This window comes from Parus major, chromosome 7 (genome assembly GCF_001522545.3).
Source record: "Parus major isolate Abel chromosome 7, Parus_major1.1, whole genome shotgun sequence".
Lineage (NCBI taxonomy): Eukaryota > Metazoa > Chordata > Aves > Passeriformes > Paridae > Parus > Parus major.
The window spans coordinates 18311756-18332177 of record NC_031776.1 but is presented as its reverse complement, the minus strand read 5'-3'; the positions used below and the strand labels follow the sequence as shown (position 1 = coordinate 18332177).

The 20422-nt window shown below is 40.0% G+C and overlaps 2 protein-coding genes across 6 annotated transcripts; both read right to left on the bottom strand.

The window, feature by feature from the left end:
- Positions 1–4726: 4726 nt before the first annotated feature.
- LOC107207479 (trichohyalin-like) lies at positions 4727–13146 on the bottom strand. 5 transcript variants are annotated; one of them, XR_004498243.1, is made up of 9 exons: positions 12997–13146; positions 12560–12695; positions 11652–11808; positions 10530–10669; positions 10048–10240; positions 9324–9488; positions 8544–8650; positions 7651–7823; positions 4727–5149 (listed from the first exon to the last, which is right to left on the bottom strand). XR_004498243.1 is itself a non-coding variant. In XM_015634670.3 (7 exons), exons 1-6 carry the CDS (start codon positions 12655–12657, stop codon positions 8549–8551), a joined length of 855 nt encoding a protein of 284 aa, XP_015490156.1. In that variant the 5' UTR covers positions 12658–12852; the 3' UTR covers positions 4727–5149; positions 8544–8548. The 5 variants fall into 5 exon arrangements, 1 of the variants encoding a protein (XP_015490156.1); XR_001522775.3 differs by lacking the exon at positions 12997–13146 and having other exon boundaries at positions 7651–7808; positions 12560–12853; XR_001522773.3 differs by lacking the exon at positions 12997–13146 and having other exon boundaries at positions 12560–12852.
- Positions 13147–14434: 1288 nt separating this feature from the next.
- Positions 14435–20039, bottom strand: CCDC173 (coiled-coil domain containing 173; the record flags this gene model as incomplete). Its single annotated transcript, XM_019007326.2, has 8 exons — positions 14435–14866; positions 15371–15535; positions 15834–16026; positions 16879–17018; positions 18022–18178; positions 19072–19268; positions 19363–19536; positions 19788–20039. Coding segments are annotated over 8 exons (1488 nt in total), but the record flags the coding sequence as incomplete, so codon positions are not given.
- Positions 20040–20422: the final 383 nt, after the last annotated feature.

The window sequence follows — 20422 nt, the reverse complement described above, 5'->3', positions numbered from 1 at the left end:
GACTGGCAAATCTTGAAAGTCCTGAAGGGAAATGACAAGCATTAATATTAAGCTGTGTCAAAGCAAAACAATATTGTAATAGGTGAAATTTTTGCCAAATCTTTCACTGGATGACACAACTTGCTTTTACTGTCTTTGTTATGAGTTTGTCAACGTTTTTACTTTATAACGCACTTTGTGATCAGTGTTTGTTTACAGCAGGTTAGGAGAAATGCCAAAACTTGCTTGAAATTGTGATCCAGACAGTTGTTATTCTAAAGAAAAATAATGGTGTATTGAAAGCAAAAGAAAACCTAAGATTTGTGAACAACATTTTTGAAGGAACAAAACTGCAAGTATATAGAGTGACTTTTTAGCAGAACAGTTAGTGGAGCTGCTTTGGCTGTCAAGTGCATTTTTCCTTTTTCACTGTGTTTTAGAAATGTCTCCTATGAATTTTGCATTTCAGTGGTCAATTTATGCAGAATGTTTAAAAATGTTCGTGGTCCACATGTGGGTGGAGGACACAGCTGTTACTTAGGAGAACTCAGAGGAGTGAACCAAAGACCTTTATAATGGATCTCTTCTGTCTGAACTTTGTAGGACTTTGGAGAAGCTCTAGTCCTATTTTGGGGGACTGTAGTAAGAGTAAAGGTAGGAAGTTTGGCTACAGAAAATTTTGTGTGGCAGCTTAACTGTGCATTTTTACTGTGCTATGCATGCCACGTGCTTCGGAGTCTCATTTAAAAACTGTTTGCAATGTTGTTTTCATTATTTTTAATAGAGCTGACACATGAGCAAGTTATTGTTGAAGAAGTTTATTTGCACTACTGAGATTATTTTTGCCAATATCACTGAAGCTTGTATAAGTATGTAAACAAAACAATCCACAACTACACTGACTCTGCTGTGGAAGAAGGGGGGAAAATACAGGCAGTCAGCAATACAGCAATCCATAGAATATTTTTTTTAAAATTGTGTTTAATTTAAAATCTCAAAATGGAGATTATATCCAATTGTAGTTTGCAATTGTAATTATTTATTTTAAAAGATGCACTTGCATACCCTTTTGTATGGACTTTGTTACAGTTCAGAAAATTATTCGCACAAGTGAAATGGACTTCAATTCTTTCATAGCACATTAAAAAAATCATCTGAGTTGGTGGCACAAAGCCCATTTTCTCGTTTTTAATGTAGTTTGCTTTTGTTTAAAAGCTGGCTACACTAAATTGCAGGTGGTGGCATGCAGTTGCCTGGATTGTATTTGGTAAATTGGTTTAGTGCAGAGCACTTTGTTTAAACAGAAACACAACTGCAGCTTTGTACAAGGGAGGGTTTGCCAGATTTGTGCTTTTCTTTATCAAACTGGAAATTGATAAAGTTGGTTAAGAACTTGGTGGGACTAAGGTACAATCCCCAGGACAGCAAGATGTCCCCAGGCACTAGTCATTTCTTGCTGCATTCTGAGGAGGCACTGACTGTTGCTCTTGCAGTCCTGGCACTCTTTATTCCCTCAATGACAATGCTTTCCTGTTCTCAGCCTCACAGTAGCCACCTTGTGCTGTAGGCAGAGTATAGTTCAGTGCCATCTTTGACATTTGTGTCAGGTCATTCATGGGCTTTTGGCATAGAGGACTGATTTGGAAGAATTTAAGTATTCCAGAGGCAGTAAAAACTGCTTGTGATCTTTCCTTCTGAATGTGGGAAGAAAGTAGTAGAGAACAGCTTTTTCTGCTGGTACCCCAGAACTGACCTTATTTCAGGGAACTAATGAACCCCAAGGCACAACGTAAAATGAGGGCAGGGATTACTGGACTAACTTTGTAAATGTATGTTTAAGTGTCCATGCAGGCTTGAAATAACTTCCAAAGGTTAGACACACATTCTCTGTTGTATCAACAATAGATGCTGAGATTTTACTAATACTGTGCAACATATAGATACCTGGAATGCTGAATTTATAATTGACAGTGGCTTTCTAAACTATGTTAGAAAGAAATTAATATTTTATGCTGGATTCTCTGGGTACTGCCATCAACTCAGAAGCAGAAATTCTTGCTGAGGGTGGGTAGATAGAATGTACAGTTATGTAGACACTATTACCTGTAAAAAATGTGTTGTTGTCTGTTAATTCTTTAACACAGCCATAGTGTTTAAGTTGTTTTGTTTGTTTCAGTTGGTTGTTTTAAGAAAGAAAAAAGGCAATGGTTACATTTTAATGCTTTGTTCTATTTGTTTGTTAGAATTTTAGCCTGAAACTTTGCACTTTGTACTTGAAATCCCAGACTACAGGCTTTTCTTGCAGTGTTTTTTGTCAGATGCATTTGAAGAATTTGCAGTGATCCCCAATAATGTCTGATTTGTAATAGTGTCAGCCTGGCAAATGGATTTTAGGTTAATGTAAAAAAGAGAAGCAGTCCTTTAACTGCCTTTTCTGGAACTGTTGAACTGCAAATAAAGTATTTTTGGAAACACCTCTAGGGGCAGACTCATTGCTTTTCTGATAAGCAAAAATGTATACTGCTTTTAGGACTTCCCTTGTAATAGAAAATCTAAAGATACACATACTATTCTTTTATAAAAGCAGCAGCTATTAAAGTATTCTTTTTGGGGGGTTGTTAATTTTGGTGTTTTGAAGGGGTGGTTTTTTCAGGGGATGGGGTGGTCAGCCACACTTCTAGAGTCAGTGTAATGGAAATGTAAACAACTGTTATGTACTTTCCTTTTGCTGAAAAATAATGATTTTCCTAATGCAGTATTTAACTAAATTATTAAAGAAAATGCACATCGAACAGTCTGTGAACTGCATTTTGCAGAATTTTAATTTAGTACAGTTCTGCAGTTACCTAGCATAAAACTTCAGCTTTCCATTTTGGTGTTTATGTATCTGTAGTTTAATTCTTCTCAACCTTGAACAATTTATGTCATTAGGAACACTGTTTCAACAAAACTTTGTTGTGTAAAGGCCAAAAGTAATGTCCAACTGTTCGGGATTTTTTTAAGTATCATATGAAAATAAGTTTTCTAGTTCTAGTATGAAATTTCACAAAAGAAACAGCAGTAATAAAATATAAAACATTTGATGGGTTTGGATAGTAAAACTACATAAAGGTAAAGGTATATTTTTTAGTAAATTAGTATCTTTCCTTAATCATAAAATCATTGTTCAAATAAAACTAATAGGGCACTTAATGTGCATAAGTTCAGAGGAAAAATCTTGAGCTGCTGAATATGCATATGATTGGTTTTAAATTTATATTTGTATTCATGGAAATTCTAAGACATTAAAAAGACTAAATGAATTGAATTAATGCATGTAGTAGTTAATGCACTACAATGCAGCACCCTGAGTTTCAATTTAAATTTTGCAATATGTAAAGCACTTAAGGAAACTTGCTAATTTTGGTAGGAAATTAGACATGGCTACGGCTACATTTCCCCATTATGAAAGGTAGTCTGGTAGCTTTAGCCATAGCTGCTATTTAAGAGTGGTTAAAAGGATTGAAAATAATTTAGGCATATTAAATTAAGAACAATGGTGAGAGGAACTAGTTGATAATTGGGTTCCTTCAGCTAAAAGAATTGTTAATTATACTGGCAGTATTGTGCATGTAGCATTTATCAGAGTATTTTGTAATTCATCTTAGTCTTTTGGACATTTTGAAATTTATAATTTGTTACAGGGAAGATTATTCAGTTGTAAGCTGGGAGAATGAGTTCTTGATTTGAAATGTACAACTTGTGTACTAAAGTACTTCTCAGAAATAAATGGGGTTTTTTTTATTTGTTAGTGTATTCCATGTCTGCCACAAGAGCTTCTTGCAGTGTTAGCATCTTCTGCATTTAGAGAAATAATCATTTCTAAGTCATATTGTGCAACCTGTGCTTGTAAATTCACAGACTATTCCAAGTTGGAAGGGTCCTACAAGAATCATCAGGTCAGCTCTTACACGAGTTGGCCACACAGGGATGAAACCCATGAGCTCAGCATTATTAGCACTATGCACTGATCAGGTGAGCTCATCTAAGGCTAAATGTGCTTGGCCAACCTCCAGCCTTCTGAAGTCCTGATATGAGTACAGATTTACAAGGCAGAGTTATTTGATGTCAAGATATGACCTCCTCAATTAAACCAAGATCGATAAATTTTTACTATAGATGTGAAGTTAGATTTTTATTCCATATTACATTAGATGATAATGTCAAATAGTAGGTGCAATTAAGAATTTCTGTGACAGAATGGCAAATGACAATTACGTCTCTGTTGTAACATAAAAATGCAGCCATGTAATGAAGATGACCTAGTGTCTTAATTGCAAACTCTGCTTTTTGCCAACTGTGGTTTTTTACTTGAAAAAATACAAGTGTGTGTGTGTATCTGAATGTGAAGCAAATAGTTTTCACTAGTTAGAGAAGAACTATCTGTTAAATATGAATGTAAATGGAGTGGTAACACAGCTTACAGTCAGTTTAGAACTGAGTGAAAGAAAACTTCCAAAAAGTCACTTACAGCAGCAGTATCACAGCCTGGCTGGTTGGCAGCAGAGTGCTTAGGAGATGACAGCAAAATGTTTTTCTCACTTCCTGTAGTTAGATTAGCTGGAGTGCTAGGTACAGTCTTGCTGCAGACGTCTCCCATAAAGGATTAAAAGACTCAGCCAATGCCACAACTTCTCAAGACACTATTTCTACCTTCTATTGCATTCTCCAAAGTAAAAGTAAGTAGAAAACTTTCACAAATAAAAGGTATGGTTAATGCAGATTTTATTGTTACAGACAAATGTACTAAATTTTATTTGCTCAGTAAGGTATTTTTTTTTCAAGTCAAAACAAAAGGTTTGAATTAAGCCTGGAGGCACAGCAATATTCAAGTACAGTACAGATGAACTAATAGTTTACCTTTGGTTGTTACCTCTTGACTTTCTGAAAAGAATCTACTGCTTTATTCCATAATAAAATCAGACAAGTTACAGTACAGTTGCAAGCTGTGGCACTTGTTTCTTGAGCTTGAGTTATAGGCAGGTTCTAGCAAATAACATGTCTTATAAATTGGTCCACAGTTAGCTTCTGCTGTTGGGCACTGATTGGTTTTGCAGGCACACTGAACTTGGAAGGAAGGAGGGGCTAGCTTACTCCTTTGTAGATACTTCCGGAGTGGTCAAATATATTTCTGAAAAGAAAAAGAAACAGTTTAAGTGTATAATTAGTTGCTTCTATTAATTGTATATGCACTGATGCATTGTAGCCGAAACTAATGCAGAAAACTACTTAAAAGTTTACCAAAGATAGTTCCAAACTTTGCCCTTATCCACTGTGCCAGTTGGATTTTTCTTGTCTGCTCAGTAATACACAATTCTTTTCAGTACATGCTGCTTTTTCTTTCTAACCTTTGCTTATTTTCCTTTTACACAGAAAAGGAGTCAGAGCAGATGGTACTCACTGGGAGGAGGGAGAGGTGCAATTACTGTGTTAACAGAGATGCAGTGTTGCATTGTCCTGGACCTGCAGTGCTGATGTTCAAGCCCCTCAGTACCCAACAGAATTGTTAATTTCTCTGGATAATGTATTGGAGCTGAGACAATCCACAGAAAAACAAAGTGCTGTGCTGGTTTATTCAAGACAGTGTCAACAAGCTACAAACAGCTCTGCTTTAAGACTACTTACTGATTTACCAGATCAGAGGACAGATTTGAATCATTCATGTATTCATGTAAATATGTAGTAATATCAAAGCCATGATATACCAAAAAAAAGCTTAGGTTAAAGTGGTGGCAATGCAGTAGTGACTTCACACATTACAAGCTTAACAAAGCCTATACCACAATTTATTCTAAACAGAAAAAATTAAGATAATTCCAAAGAAGACATCTCATATGGTTTTCTCTAATCTCTTACCTTCACCTCCCTTCACTGATTATGGGGATTTTTGCATGCTAGAGGTAGTGAATTTTCTGTCTCTCAAATGCATTACCAGAACAGGAAGGAATACCACTATCAGAAATAAGGATGCACTGCCAGAACAAGGACAGGGATTACAGACTAGGTACAGCACACTTCCATTCAAGAGATAACAGGAAGGCCTAAGTTAATAAAAGACATTTGAAATAACAGAGTAAATTATTTGACCTAGCATGATAAGGAAGCCTTGAAAAGATTGTTTTTTACTTTTTCAGAAGTATAGAGCAAGTCTGTATTGGGATGTGAAATGTTCATCCTTAATAGTCCCATGGTGCCATCTCTTCTGTTCATGGACAATTGGTTTCCAGGTATGTATCCTCTTCAAACTTCCTCAGAGCTAACTGGTAGCAAAGACTGTCATGCTAAAAGAACTTGCACACATCTAGTAACTCCATCCTGGAACACTACCTAACAGTAAAGAGCTGCAGTTAATTAATTCAAATTCCCTTAGAATATAAGGCATTTTAGAGTGCTGTTCTCTTGCCTTTCCTAGGTAGGAGTTGTATTAGATCCATGAAAACAGTACCCTCTTGCATCTGTACCACCACACAGACATGAGTTGCAATATTGTTGGGAGAGTACCATGTTAGACACCGGAGGCCGACATGTTCAAAGTGAAGTTGCTGTTCTACTTCCAGAGTTGGATCACAGGTGTGGAAAAAAATGCAGTTTGATTTTAGGTCTCTTGTTTCAGTCCCTCTGAGGATTGCCTTGCCTTTCAAAGGTCTTGGTCTTCAAGTAAGTCTAATACCTATTATGACTCTCATCTGCTGCAATGTCCTGAAGCAGAACAATATCTGAGAGGATGCTCTTTTGAGCATAACCAATAATTAAAGTTTACTAGACAAATTATTTCTCAAAGCATTTTCTGATTTGCTAGCTATTAATTAAAACGAGATTAGAATAATTTAGATTGGAAGAGACTTTTAAGATAAGTCCAGCTGTTAACCCAGTACTGAAGTCCCAACACTAGCTCATCCATAACCCTGAACACCATCTACACATCTAAATACTTCAGGAATGGTAACTCCAGCTAATAACTAACACAAGACTGGCCCTGGGCATTAAATGAGCGGTACCTCTCAATGAGTAGATTCTTCCAGGTCAACAGTTTCCCTTTTAATCAGTTGCAGTTCATCTCCCTATATTTTTGTTACCATCTTTAAATGGCAGCTGAAAAGAACTCTGGTGAGCAGCTAGACCAGCCTCCTGCCTTACACAGGACAACTTTTACCAGTAACATTCCACTACCTCTGGCCATTCTGATCTACTATCATCATACTATGCTTTATAGAGATTTTATAGATAATTACTAACTAGAACTAGTTATTGAAAACAAGCATACAAAGCATGTATATGTCAGAGTCAATAGAATAAACTGAGATCATGATTGCTGCTGGACTTTTTTCATGCTGAATTTTGGTAAATAAATCTGTATTTAGTCAATATGCTTTAAATTTACACAGGATTCCTACTTTATTCTAGGTGTACTGAAGTAAAGAGTTGTTTTCTGGTACTGGAATTTGATGGGTTTTCTGTAGATGTTTAAAGTAAAAGGAGCATTAAGCTCAATGGAAGTAGGCTGTAGACTTCAAATGCAGACATACATAATCTGCAGAACAGGACACTTCTGGAAGATGAGTAGGAAATGAGGCTGCAAACCACCTTGTTTCTTGCTGCTGTGGAGGTAGACCAAAACCCCATTTAACTCACCAATAGCATAGCAGTGAGCATGTGCAACTTTGCACTTAGGGATGCATTTGGAGCATTATTGAGCTCTGCAGGTTTCAGCACCACTCCTGCTGTAGTCCGTACTTTTTAAGGCTCCAGCTTCTGCCATCAAAAGGCTTTTACAGAAGTTTCCATTCTTTCTGGCTGGAAAAAAGCTTGATGTAATAAAATGAACATTGGCTCAGAGAGAAGGAAAATAAATTTTTCATTAGTGAAATTTAAGGAAAAAAGTATTGAGGGACAATTTCACAAGTTAATTATCATGTCTCTTTTTGTAATATGTAATTTCCAGAATTAATTATTCTAAGATAATTGGAGAGACTTCTGTGTGACTTTTAGTTGATAGTGCAGCAATTTTAGTCTTTAACTTTAGGTCAGAAGTGAGGTTTTGAAACAAGTCTTCATTGTTCCTACTTACTGTACTTTGGCTCAAATTACAGAATTATGGGCCATGCTAACTGACATGGGTAGAGTCAGTCAGCTCCACCCAGCCCTGTTCTTCTATCCAAAGAGAGTGCAGCAGCCCAGACCACAGAAGGACTGACCAGTAACAATCTGTGCTAGCCCTGAGGAGAGTACTTGGCTTTGCCCTTAGGCGGAGCTTAGAGAGCCAAAGCAGGCTCTAAAAGTTGTGGCAAAATGCCAGGTGTTTTCTCAGTCCTGAGCAAGCTGGAGGTTCATGTACATGAGGCAGAAAGGCATTGCATCAACCATCTTCACCCACCCCCCAGGTTTTATTGTTATTAATACTGCAGATTATCCACTCCACCATTATTGCAGTTGTGCTAATTAGGAAGGCCACATCTTGATCCTTCCTGGAATGTTTGGAGAGAATAGAAGTTACATCCAGTAATAGCACTGATTCTGTTACTCACTGTCTTTATCTCCGAAATGCTTGATCCTGATGAAAAGTAGCCTCTCTCTGAGAATCATAGTCCAAGTCTGCTTGCTTTTCCTGCTCTTTTCTTGCCTGCTTTTCAGCCTGGTGAAGAAAAGGGAATAACAAAGCTTAGTATTTTGTTCTCAATGTCACTATCCTGTAAAACAGAGAGGGTAAAAGCTTACAGAAGGTCTAAGGCATCCTTAGTTGATACTTGACACTTATTATCCCTCCCCACTTCTCTCCCCTGCCCTATCCCTCCAGAAAGGATACATTAAATAGCTGAGTGAAAATCAGCATTAACTGCTACTCTTTGGTGACCTGCCCAGATGATACAGGAGGACAGCAGTGCATGGTCAAAAAAATGTTATAATGGCACAGGACAGAGGTGATCTGTTATTATTGATCTTTTACTACCAGCCCTCACAGTAGTCCTCCCTATCTCACATGGCCATGTCCATGGAAGAGATTTCTGCTCTACTGCTCTAAGATGAGGCCCATAAACCTCTGAAACACATCTATTGTGCATTGTCAAGTTTTCAGCAGTAACCTTCTCACTCCACATACAAGCATTGTGTGATCCCAGGGGTACAGTCAGTCATCTCTCCAATGTCAGCAGCTGCAGTGCGCACAGGTAAAAATCAAACCAAACAAAATACGTACATCACACCCAGAGCAACCTTTCTCTCTCTTCTGCCCAAGAGGCCTAGTCCTATGTGTTTAGAAGTGTGCTTCTTTCTGAAGGGATTGACAGTATACAGTTGTTCTTATTTACCATTTGCTGGAGCTGAAATTTCTGTACTTCCATGTTTGCATCACGCTGTCTTTGTTTCTTGGCTTTCTCCATTTCCAAGTAGTTATCATTTTCTGTCATCCACTGATTACGATCCTTCTCACCCTCTTCTTTTTCCTGTCTCTCCTTTTCCTCTTTCAACTTCATCTGTAGTTTACAAAACACACAAAAGTTAACCAAGGAGCTGGCCTGCTAAGCTGGAAGTTGTATCTCTCTGCAGAAGCAGCCCTGTATCAGCACTCTGATAAGCACGGTCACTGTGGCTGGCCCGTGTCCAAGCCCAGGGCTTTCAGTAGCCCTGGCACATGTGCGCCCAACACCGAAGAGGGAAACAGAGAGGGGACTCCAGGAAAGGTGTCAGCAGACTTGCTGAAGTCCAGACCAGCGTGGTGACCAGAGTCACCAACTGTGTTCTGGGCCAGGCTCCTCTGCTAGAATAAGCAGTGCAGTTTGCACAAATTACAAACAATTACAGAACCTTCCTAGTCTAATTTTTTTTGAAGAGGGAATCACCACATATGCTGCTTGCTTCTTTCTTAAGGGTTTAGTTCTAAAACTCTTAATGATAAATGAGAAGCAACTGGTGAGAACCTGCATGTGTGTTTCACTCCAGATGACACTACTGGAAACAATGGTATTTCCAAACACTATTCCTACATACAAGTATATGACAGAGAGAGGAGCAAGGAGAGCACCCATTTCTTACCACAGTGATTCTGTTTTCTTCAATAGATTCTACAGCAGCCTTTTTTTTCATTTCTTTCTCTTTGTTTTGCTTTTGGTACTCATCTTCTACTTCTGCAGCTCCTCTAGCAAGACGATCGTCTTCAATCTTAATTTTTTCATTCATCTGGGCAGTTAATTGATCAAAAGCTTTGTCCTTATGCTTCTGTATCATCCTGCAGGAGAACATGAGCTACTGTAACATCCCAGGACATCTGCTCAGATTACCCAAGGCAACTGGTAACTGGATTCAAATAACACCAGCAATCCTACCTCCACCCCAACAGCACTAATTACTACTGGAACTGGTAGGCATTTTTTTCTGCACTGTTTCAAGTTCTAATTATAGAAAATTTACTTGCATCAAACTTCTGATTTTGCTGATAAAACAACTGAGAATAGTGTTTGTCACAAAATGAAATTGCAAGTATGAATTTTAACACTGAAAATTATCCCTGGACCCACCTACTAGACTCTTCATTTTTTTCTCTTGTCAGATCAGCCATCATTTCTTTTCCTTTAATATAAGCCTTAATTTGATCATCATCTTTGTCTTCTCTTTGTTTCTCTTCAGCTTTAAGTGTTTTCTGTTCAGCGACATATTCCTGTTTAAATGGAAAACTGCTTTTATTGTCATGTAGAATGAGATTTTGGAAACATGAACCAAAAACAAATTCTAACAAATACTTCAGGCGTAGCCTGTAATAAGGAGTTCTTTACATCAGTGGAGAAGCTACAGAAGATAGAAACCCAGAGATAAAAGGAAATTTTCATTCTCTACTTATCACAAACCACAACAAAAATAAAATTAGTACGTGCTTGCAACCCCAGGCTTACAGTATCTTTATATCCTCTCCTTTACCTTCCCAGTGGCACCAACTGTACTGCTCCTATCCTGCGTATCATTCAAATGGTGCAGACTCTGAAGGGTTCAAACAGTAAGTCTGTAGAACCATCAAAATGTAAAGCATAAGGCATTTTGTTATGACTCAGAAATGGCACTTGTATAGCTTGGCATTATGTATAGCTTTTCTTGCACATATAAGGTTGGGGGGGAAATGGGTGAAAATTTGTGTATTTGGGGTGAGGAGTATGGAAGGAAAAAAAGCAGGTAGGATTTTAGTGGGAATTCTCTCCTTTTACTCCCTCACTTGGCAATGAATCATCACAGTACCTCTACTTCAGTTTCCCTGCCCAAGCAGGCATTGTCAGGGAAACAGTACGTGTAATAAGTACGTCATCAGTAAGTTTAAAAGATATTGTCATACTCAGGCTGTTCCCTCTCCCTAACAAAGAAAAATGGATGTAGAGCAAGTACATGGAACCTAAATCAAATTCTCAAGTCAAGGACAATCTCGTTGCTGACTCTAGCAGACTTTGTCCATTGTAGACCAGTCAAAGCTCAGGTGCCACATTAAAACTTCCAAGAGGAAAGGGTAATTGGCAGGGTAGGCATTTGATCCCAGGCTACTAAAGCTGTCAGCAAACACCCTGTTGCCCACAATCCTGTTTATTTGTGGGCCAAATCTAACCATCACAGCCAAGGTGAAATATGCATTTTGAACTGTCTGCTTTCCTGCTACTTACATGATGCTGCCTCTGGAATTCAACTTTTTTCTCCTGTTCCTTTTCTTTATCTTTCTGATTTTCTATTTGGTATGATTCAGTTCTTCGCTGTATTCGTTCCCCTTCTCTTCTGTTTTCCAGCTTGGCCAGATCAGCTTGATCCTTGTGCTCCTTTATTCTGAATCAGAAAAGGGAAGTGAATAAATGAGCTAGAGACAGCCTAAGGTAATAATGAACAGATACAGATTCTGGATAGCTGAGAGTACTTTAACAGTAAAAAACCCTGATACTTTGAAGCAAAATAGCAGAGATCAAAACCAGAGTCAGTTTCTATAAGCTATCTCCAAATTCTTTGGCCAATCTCAGTTCCAGTCTGAGGGTGCTAGGGATGTCTATACTAGCAGAACTGAACATGACCAGCATATGGACTCTAATGTTATATTGAATTTGATTAGCCTGTTTTATTGTTATCCCACTCCCTGTACATCCTTGGCCTTTTCCAGCAAACAGTTTTCTAAGCAGTGCCACAGCACTGTGCAAGACATGGCCATGGTGCCCATGCTAGCTGGAAATGTGAAGGCTTCTAGGTGGAGGGAAGCACAATAGTGTGACAAGCCACTCGCCCTGGGTGCCAGAATTGAGCCAGTCTTGTTGGAGGTGTTAGGACATAGCTTCTGACAGCAAGACTTTTCTAAAGCTGGAGAACAGAGTTATGGAGGGTGAGAAAAGGTCCATCTGACCACGACTTGAGAATGATCTGAAAGCCTCGTTCAAAAGCAGTGAGTCACGCAGCCCCGGGCACGGAACGCCCAAAAGCTGCCCCTTTTCGCGGGCCGTGCAGCCGGATTCGCCCGGGCTGGGCTGGCCATGGGAAGGTTTTCAACCCAAACCCTCTTGTCCCGCTCCCGGGGCCCCGCCGCCGGACTCACTGCGCCAGCTGCTCCTGGGCCACGGCCCGGCGGCTCAGATAGCGGCCACGCTCCACCTCTGCCTCCCGGCGGATGGCGTCCGGCCCATCGCGGTCCATCGTCGGCCTTTTTCACCGCTTCTTTGGAGACGGAACGTCTGCCGAAGGAGAAGCAGGGATCTCACTGACGGCTCGGCTCCCCAGGAAATCGATCCTTCTCCCGCGCCGCTCAAAGGCGGCGGCCCGGGAGCGCTGAGGCGGGAAATGGCACCCGAGTGGGCGGCGGCCACTCCTTTGTGAGGGCTGGAGCGAAGCCGCGCCCCGCCCGGCCCCGCCCCGGGGAGCTGCGGCGTCCGGTCCGTCCCACACGGAGGGAAGGAAGGAAGCCACCCCCCGGAGACCGGACCCTCCTCCGCAGCCGGTTCCTGAACTACTCGTTTCCCCTTGGCGCGCCTGTACCTGGTAAGAGGCTGAAATGGCCCCTCCGCCTCTGTCCTTCTGCTCCGGCCGCGATCTGCTCCCGCTGGTTCGCCGGGGCCGTGCAGCTCGGCCTGGCTCCGTGCGCTGCTGCGCCTCGCAAGAGCCTTTGCCCCGCCAGGCTTGCCTGTTGCTGGGGCCCAGAGCCCTCGGCGGCCCTGGGAACTGGATGAGGAGGTCGGGCCTCCTCTTTCCAGGAATTGACCCCTTGCCTTGCCTGGATAAGATTCCTCGAGGAGGTGACTGCTGCACCCGGGAAGGACAGCACCCACCTTACAAGCAGAGTTTTTACAGTGTAGTGGAGGTAAAGCCAGATCTGTTTGGCCCTCAGCTTCCTAGAGGTACCTTGCCTCCCTGGTAGCCTCAGATCTTCCTAGAAGCCCTGTGCCTTCTCCAAGGCCTGGCTGCTTTTGGCATCTAGGCCAAGGAACTTGAGGACACACCAAAGACCTACTTTCAAAACTGAAATATTGGCAAGCATCCTTTTATTTTTTTAAAAGGACTTGTATTATTTTCTGGTCTGGCCAGCAGAGACTGACAGATGTGGGGTGCAACAAAGCAAAGCTTCAGGTTTCTTGGACTTTGTTTCCAGTGGACACCAGGATAGAGTGATACCCTGTTCAAAGCCTGGGGTACTGGTGCAGGAAGTCATTACAGGAACCCCTAACTTCCAAGGCAAGGAAATGATGTTAACATTTCACCAAAGAAACCTAAGCTTAAGGAGGGAGATGTGTCTGTGGCTTGGGTGTAGGTGAGTAAATCTGCTGAGGAATCTGAGATACAATTTTAGATTGCATCTATTTAATAGATTACATCTATTTACAGACTGAATTGCTGTTAAGTCTTTTTAAAAGAACAGCCCAACTATGTTGTCTCTAGTTGATGTGCTGATTTTGCAGGCCCTATTTACAGCTTTATTGGGACCTGTTTGCGTCTTTGGTGACCTTTTAAGGGCTGGGATCAAAGCACATTAATATTTTCATGTAATCAAACTGATTTATAGCATGACATTTGTTTTTCAGACATAGTTGCAAATTGCTACCAAGACTGCACACCCTAACTGTTCTAACTTTCACATATATTCTCTTTTCTTTGTCCCCTGTAGTTGTTTTGGTTTGGTCTTTTCTATTATGGGGAATAATTAACTGTAAGTATGCTAGTGATGAATGTGACTTTTTGCCCTGAGAATTATTATTGCAGACCTGAAAAACCTGGGACAGTGAATTTTTAGAACAATGAATATTAAAAATATAACAGAAATAGTGAGCTTTTGGCTGGAATGGGTTACAGTGACAGTCAATTATATAATATTAATTCCTGTCTCAAGTTTAATAAACATTCATGAAATACAAGCTGGGGATTTTTGAGAATAAAACCAGTTATATGGCAATCTTTAATTTTTTTCAAATTGAAGTCCAGATTCATGGTATATATTTAATATAAATAATTTATAGTTTAACTCTGCCTGAAAGGTTGAAAAGCATATTTATTTAACTTGAAAATGGCTTCTGCCTTTCCTTGGTGTATAGTTCAAACGTAATTTCATGGTTTTGATTCTTGAGCAGCATTACAGCTACAACAAGGTAACTGGGTCCCAACATAGAATTATATGTTTGGAAACTAGTATTTATTTATTCTTTTCTCAGAAAAATGGCCCATGTCCACGTTCTCTTCCATATTTGCATGCTTTGAGAAGAGGATAAAGATGATGTGTAGTCTTGGACTCTGTTTCAATTAGTTCCTTTGCATATTTCTGAAACTCATGCTCTTTAGAAAGTGCAATAGCCTCTGTCTGAGCATAGTAGTCCAATTCTGCTTGTTTCTCCTGCTCTTTTCTTGCCTGCTTTTCAGCCTGATGAAGAAAAGGGAATAACAAAGCTTAGTATTTTGTTCTCAACGTCACCATCCTGTGAAACAGAGAGGGTAAAAGCTTACAGAAGGTCTAAGGCATCCTTAGTTGATACTTGACACTTATTATCCCTCCCCACTTCTCTCCCCTGCCCTATCCCTCCAGAAAGGGTACATTAAATAGCTGAGTGAACATCAGCATTAACTCCTGCTCTTTGGTGACCTGCCCAGAAGATACAGGAGGACAGCAGTGCATGGTCAAAAAAATGTTATAATGGCACAGGATAGGATCTGATCTGCTCTTGCAGACTAGCGTTGATTTGCACCAATGCTCAGAGGAAGCTGGTCCCCAACACCAGCATATGCCAGGCACACATGATTAAAAAGAACCTAACAAAAAAAATCCAAACAAAACAGCAAACTTCCTCTCTTTATCTCAATAGGATCTATTGGTTTAGATGCAGGCTTCTTTCTGAAGGGAGTGACAGGATACAGCTTTTCTACTTACTATTTGTTGGAGCTGAATTTTCTGTACTTCTCTGTTTGCCTCATGTCGTCCATGTTTTTTGTTGTTTTCCATTTCCAGGTGGATGCGGGCTTTTTCCATTAACTTATCACGTTCTTTTTCAGCCTCTTCTTTCTCCTGTCTCTCCTTTTCCTCTTTCAACTTCATCTGTAGTTTACAAAACACACAAAAGTTAACCAAGGAGCTGGCCTGCTAAGCTGGAAGTTGTATCTCTCTGCAGAAGCAGCCCTGTATCAGCACTCTGATAAGCACGGTCACTGTGGCTGGCCCGTGTCCAAGCCCAGGGCTTTCAGCAGCCCTGGCACATGTGCGCCCAACACAGAAGAGGGAAACAGAGAGGGGACTCCAGGAAAGGTGTCAGCAGACTTGCTGAAGTCCAGACCAGAGTGATGACCAGTCACCAACTGTGTTACTCTGCTGGAGTAAGCTGGCCCAAGTTTCTTACCACAGTGGCTCTATGTTCAGCAATAGATTCAATGGCAGCCTTTTGTTTTGCTTCCTTCTCTTTGCGTTTTTTTTCTTCTTCAGCTTCTATTCTTGCAACATCTCTAGCCAGTCGACCATCATCCTTCTTTAATGCCTCAGTCATTTGTTCAGCTAATTGACTAACGATTTTGTCCTGTTTTTCCTGTGCTTCTCTGCGGAAGAACATGAGCTGTCATAACATAACAGGGCAACATACCTGGTCTACCTGAAGATACTAAACTCAGCAATTATGCTTCTAGAGTTCTCTGCTCTTGACCACACAGGGTGGCCCATCCACCCAACTCATGATCTCCTTCTGCTCCTCCTGTTTGGTTTATTTTTATGTTATCTGATTTAGCAAATAAATGTTCCCTGTGTTCTTGTATCACTAGTTTCTGTTGCAGTAATGAGCATAACAATAATATGGCAATAATCCAACTCAGTAAGGATTCCAGTGAGCATCTTGCCATCAGGAGAGGAATGTTGGAAGTATTGGCCAGAAGCAGGAAGGGAAGAAAACCTAGATTGACTCAGTGGTATCATCATGCTGTATTCTCAATGTTAAATTGATAAAACATCTCCTCTTAATATGAACATGTTGTTAATTAATGTATGTGCCTTGTTAAGAAGTCAAATCATTTTTCTTGAACTGACTCAGACAAATATAGCTTATACTCAAAAATATTTTCATCAAGGAACTTAATTGTCTTTAATTGTTGTGGAGGTGGAGATTTGGCAGGACATATGGAAAATCACTCTTTACAATACACTCTAGTGCAAAGCTTTGCACTTTCATAAGCCTCTGTACTTTGAAGGGTGGAGAGATTGCTCCCTCACACTCATACTAAGGAACCTGTAAATAGTTTCCCTTTTCTCCTGAATTCCCTGGTGTCCTTATGAGTAGGATTTAGAATAATGTTTTAGAATAACTGTTGATTGTGTTCTGTCATTAGTCTAAATGATCTGAAAACAACTACAGTAGCATTTTAGATTATTTAAATTTTATACCTTAGCACTGTACCTACCTACGCATTTCAGCTTCTTTCTTTTTTCTCATCTGGGCAATAATTTCCTTTGCTTTAAAATGAGCTTTGATCCGATCATCTTCTTCCATTTGGTTTTGTTTCTCTATTGCTTTGATTATTTTCTGGTCATTTATGTACTCCTGTATGGGAAAAATGGTCCTGATGTAACAGATGATATTTGGAATATCTGGACCTGGGGTAGCAGCTTACAGGAATCACTCCCTGTTCCCCCTCCTCAAGTTTCTTTCAAAAACAGAAGAGAGAAAGGATTCTCAGGAAAGGAGAGAGAAGACAGGAAAGGGATACTTCCACTTACTTCTGCCTCCTTATTCAAACATGCATCAAGAGGAGACAGTGGATGTAAGGGTGGGGAAAAGGAATTGAGCATCAAAGAGCTGCTCCTCCAGTGCATTGCACAAACAAATTGCTGTGCGCTGCAGAGAGCACTGTCCCGTGCTCCCAATGACAAACACTGGTGAGGGGGATGGTCCAACCACCACCCACCCACACAGATCATTCTGTTCCTGGCCCCACCTCATCCAAAACTATCCCTAAGAGTTTAATCCAAAACACAACAGAAAAGGAATTTTCTATACTTTTATGTAAAAAAACCCTTTCTTTTGCATGCTGGCCAGAACTGCTCTGAGGCACTTCTTGTTTGTATCTTAGTAGGATGCCTTTAAACATGAAATGAGATGGCAGCAAGTCTTCACTAAATTCCTAAATCTCTCCAATCATAAATATCAAGTCAAATTTAAAAGATGCATTCAGTCTCTATATAGTCCTTCTTTCAAACAAAGAAAAATGGGCTTAAAACAGCAGGAATGAGAAATTTAAACCCAGTTCTCAAGTCAAGGAGATATTCCTTGATGTCTACAGCCAAATCTTTAACCACAGACCAGTCAAAGCATCAAATGCCAACATCCTTCTGGATGACAGAAGGGAGAAGCCTCCAAGAGGTCTTTCTCAAAAGCTCAGGGGAAAGACCTGGCGTGCAACTGGCAGGGTAGGCATTTGGTCCCAGTCTACTAAGATTGTCAGCAAAGACTGTTGCCATCAGACCCTTTTATTTGTGTGCTGAGTCCAACCATTAAAGCCAAAGTGAAATACACGCTTTGAACTATCTGCTTTCCTGCTTCTTACATGATACAGCTTCCGGCGTTCAATTTTTTCCTTGTGTTCCTTTTCTTTTTTCCTCTGAATTTCCAGTTGATGCAGTTGGATCGATCTCTGTATTTCTTCCTCTTCTCTTTTTTTTTCCTGTTTGGCCAGATCTGCCTGTTGTTCACGCTCTTTTATTCTGAATCAGAAAAAAGGTGAATAAATGGTCTAGGAACTGCATGAAGTAATGAACTGCATTAGGTACCTTGCAGTGAAGAATGTGATACTTTGAATTGAAGGCAGGTAGAATATCAGATGTGAATAACAGCATGATTGTTTGTAGTGGTAGCTCTGGTCAGAAATGAGCTACATGGTAGGCTCAAGTTTGCAGTCCCGTGGTGAAAAGTTTTAGCTGGACTCATTAGCGCCACTGCATTGGTAATGCTCTGGCTGGTATCTGCAGCATTCTTGGAGAACAAGCTTTCCCCAATAATATCTACCATACCTGTGTTTCTTCTGGGCATGCAGGTAGCAGCTTAAGCTGGTAGTATTCTATACCGAGTTCTGCAAGCATCTATATGTTGTGCCTGGAATATGTGAGACCAGACCTTGAACCCTTCCTCTGCCTTGGGAAATTTGATTCCTTTTATCAGACCACCAGGGCCAGTCCTATAAATACCACTGGGGACCCTTCCATAAGATTTATGGGAAACCGGAGAGAAGGAATAGAAGTGACAGTAATACCTTCTCTTGTTGTGCAGTCTGGAAACTCATTATGGGTAAATGGAAAATCTAATTTAACCTTTTACTTGTCTGGAAAAAACACTAAGTACTGAGTAATTTCATTAACAACATTTGAATAGTGATTTGACTAAAACCTGATTCTTCCCAGAGGCAATTTTGCATGTAGACTGTTGGCAACTAAAAACATACAGCTTTTCCCTTTTGGGGAAGATCTTCTGTGATCTTCTTTTAAAAGGATGGCATTTCTGAAACAAATTATTAATAAGTTTCTGTAAAAACCTCATGGAATGTATTTTGAGAAGAGTTTAAGTAAATAATGAAGTAGAGTTGCTTTTAATTATTACTTACTGTTCTAGCCTATCTTTGCACAGTGCCTGTTGTTTCATGTATTGCTCACGTGCTTTTTCCTGCTTGCTGAGAATGTATTCTTTAAATTGACGTTGCTCTTCCTCATAATCCCTCTTCCTGTTATCAACTAATCTTGACTTTAGAAATTCAATTTGAGCATCTCTTTCTTTTAGGACCTTAGTAAGTAGAAGCGCACTCTGCAAGAGAACATTTAAAGTTGTTTTCATGTTCAGAAGTCTTTAAAGACATTCAGTACAATTTCAATGTAAAAAACATAAGTTGTCAACAAACATGGAACTGTCTCATTCTTTCGTCCTGGTAACTTAGGTAGGTTTTTACACGATCGATAACCTCCTTCCGTTTTGCTGCTTGGAACTTTGCTTCTTCCAAATCAAGTAACTTTCTTTCTTCCTCTTCCTTTTCTTCACGTAATTTTTTGGCTTGAAGTTTCTGTTTTATCAGGCTCTACAGTGCAGACAAAATTAGAAATCACACTTAAATCCAAAGTTTTTTGGTCTTTTACTATGCATTTTAGCTTTAAGTTAAAAAAAAATAAATGTTTATGTTAGAAGTTAAATGTATTTATATGGCAGTTAGCTGAAATACATTTTCAAAAGTAAATGTTAAACAAAGGGAATACAGATAGAAATATTACTCTGTGTGTTTTTGTATGTGCAAAAGCGACTACCCTTGTTACAAATGTATCTTGTACTTACCAGAGTGGCATCTTTTCCAGCAGCTTTGGAGTCCAGGTGCACTCCTTCCTGTTCCTTCTTCTCATCTATGTGTGCTGCTTCTCTAGCGCTATCCTGAATCCTTTCCCATTCTGCTTTTGGAAATATAATGACCTGGCGAAGATCTGCTTCATTTGGAAGGAAACACTTACCTAGAACATCCTTTTCTTTCAAATGATGTGCTGTGCAGAGGGAAGAAAAAATACAAAGGTTACTCGATACCAGAAAATCCAATTATCAAACATATATCAGGATTCGAATGCTTGCATGGTAACAATACTAAGTTATCCTTAGTATTAGTTACTGCCCAAACCGCAGAGCTAAGAAAGGGTGTCTGTATCTGTAATCTACCTATGATCAGTGCATGTACTTGGACAGGCACTGACTGACTGGACTGTTCATATGTGCCCTTGCCTGTTTGTCTGTGTGTATGTGTGGGTTTGGCTTATAGTAACACACTTCCCAGGCAGTACTTGGGCATGATTCTTAGAACAGCAGGAAGCAGAGACCATTCCCAAAATGAAAAGGAGAATATTGGTAAAGCCATTCTGCAGGCTGGATGAGGCAGCAATTTGGGCACAGACTGCCTTACTGTCGTGTCCTGTATACTCATTGTA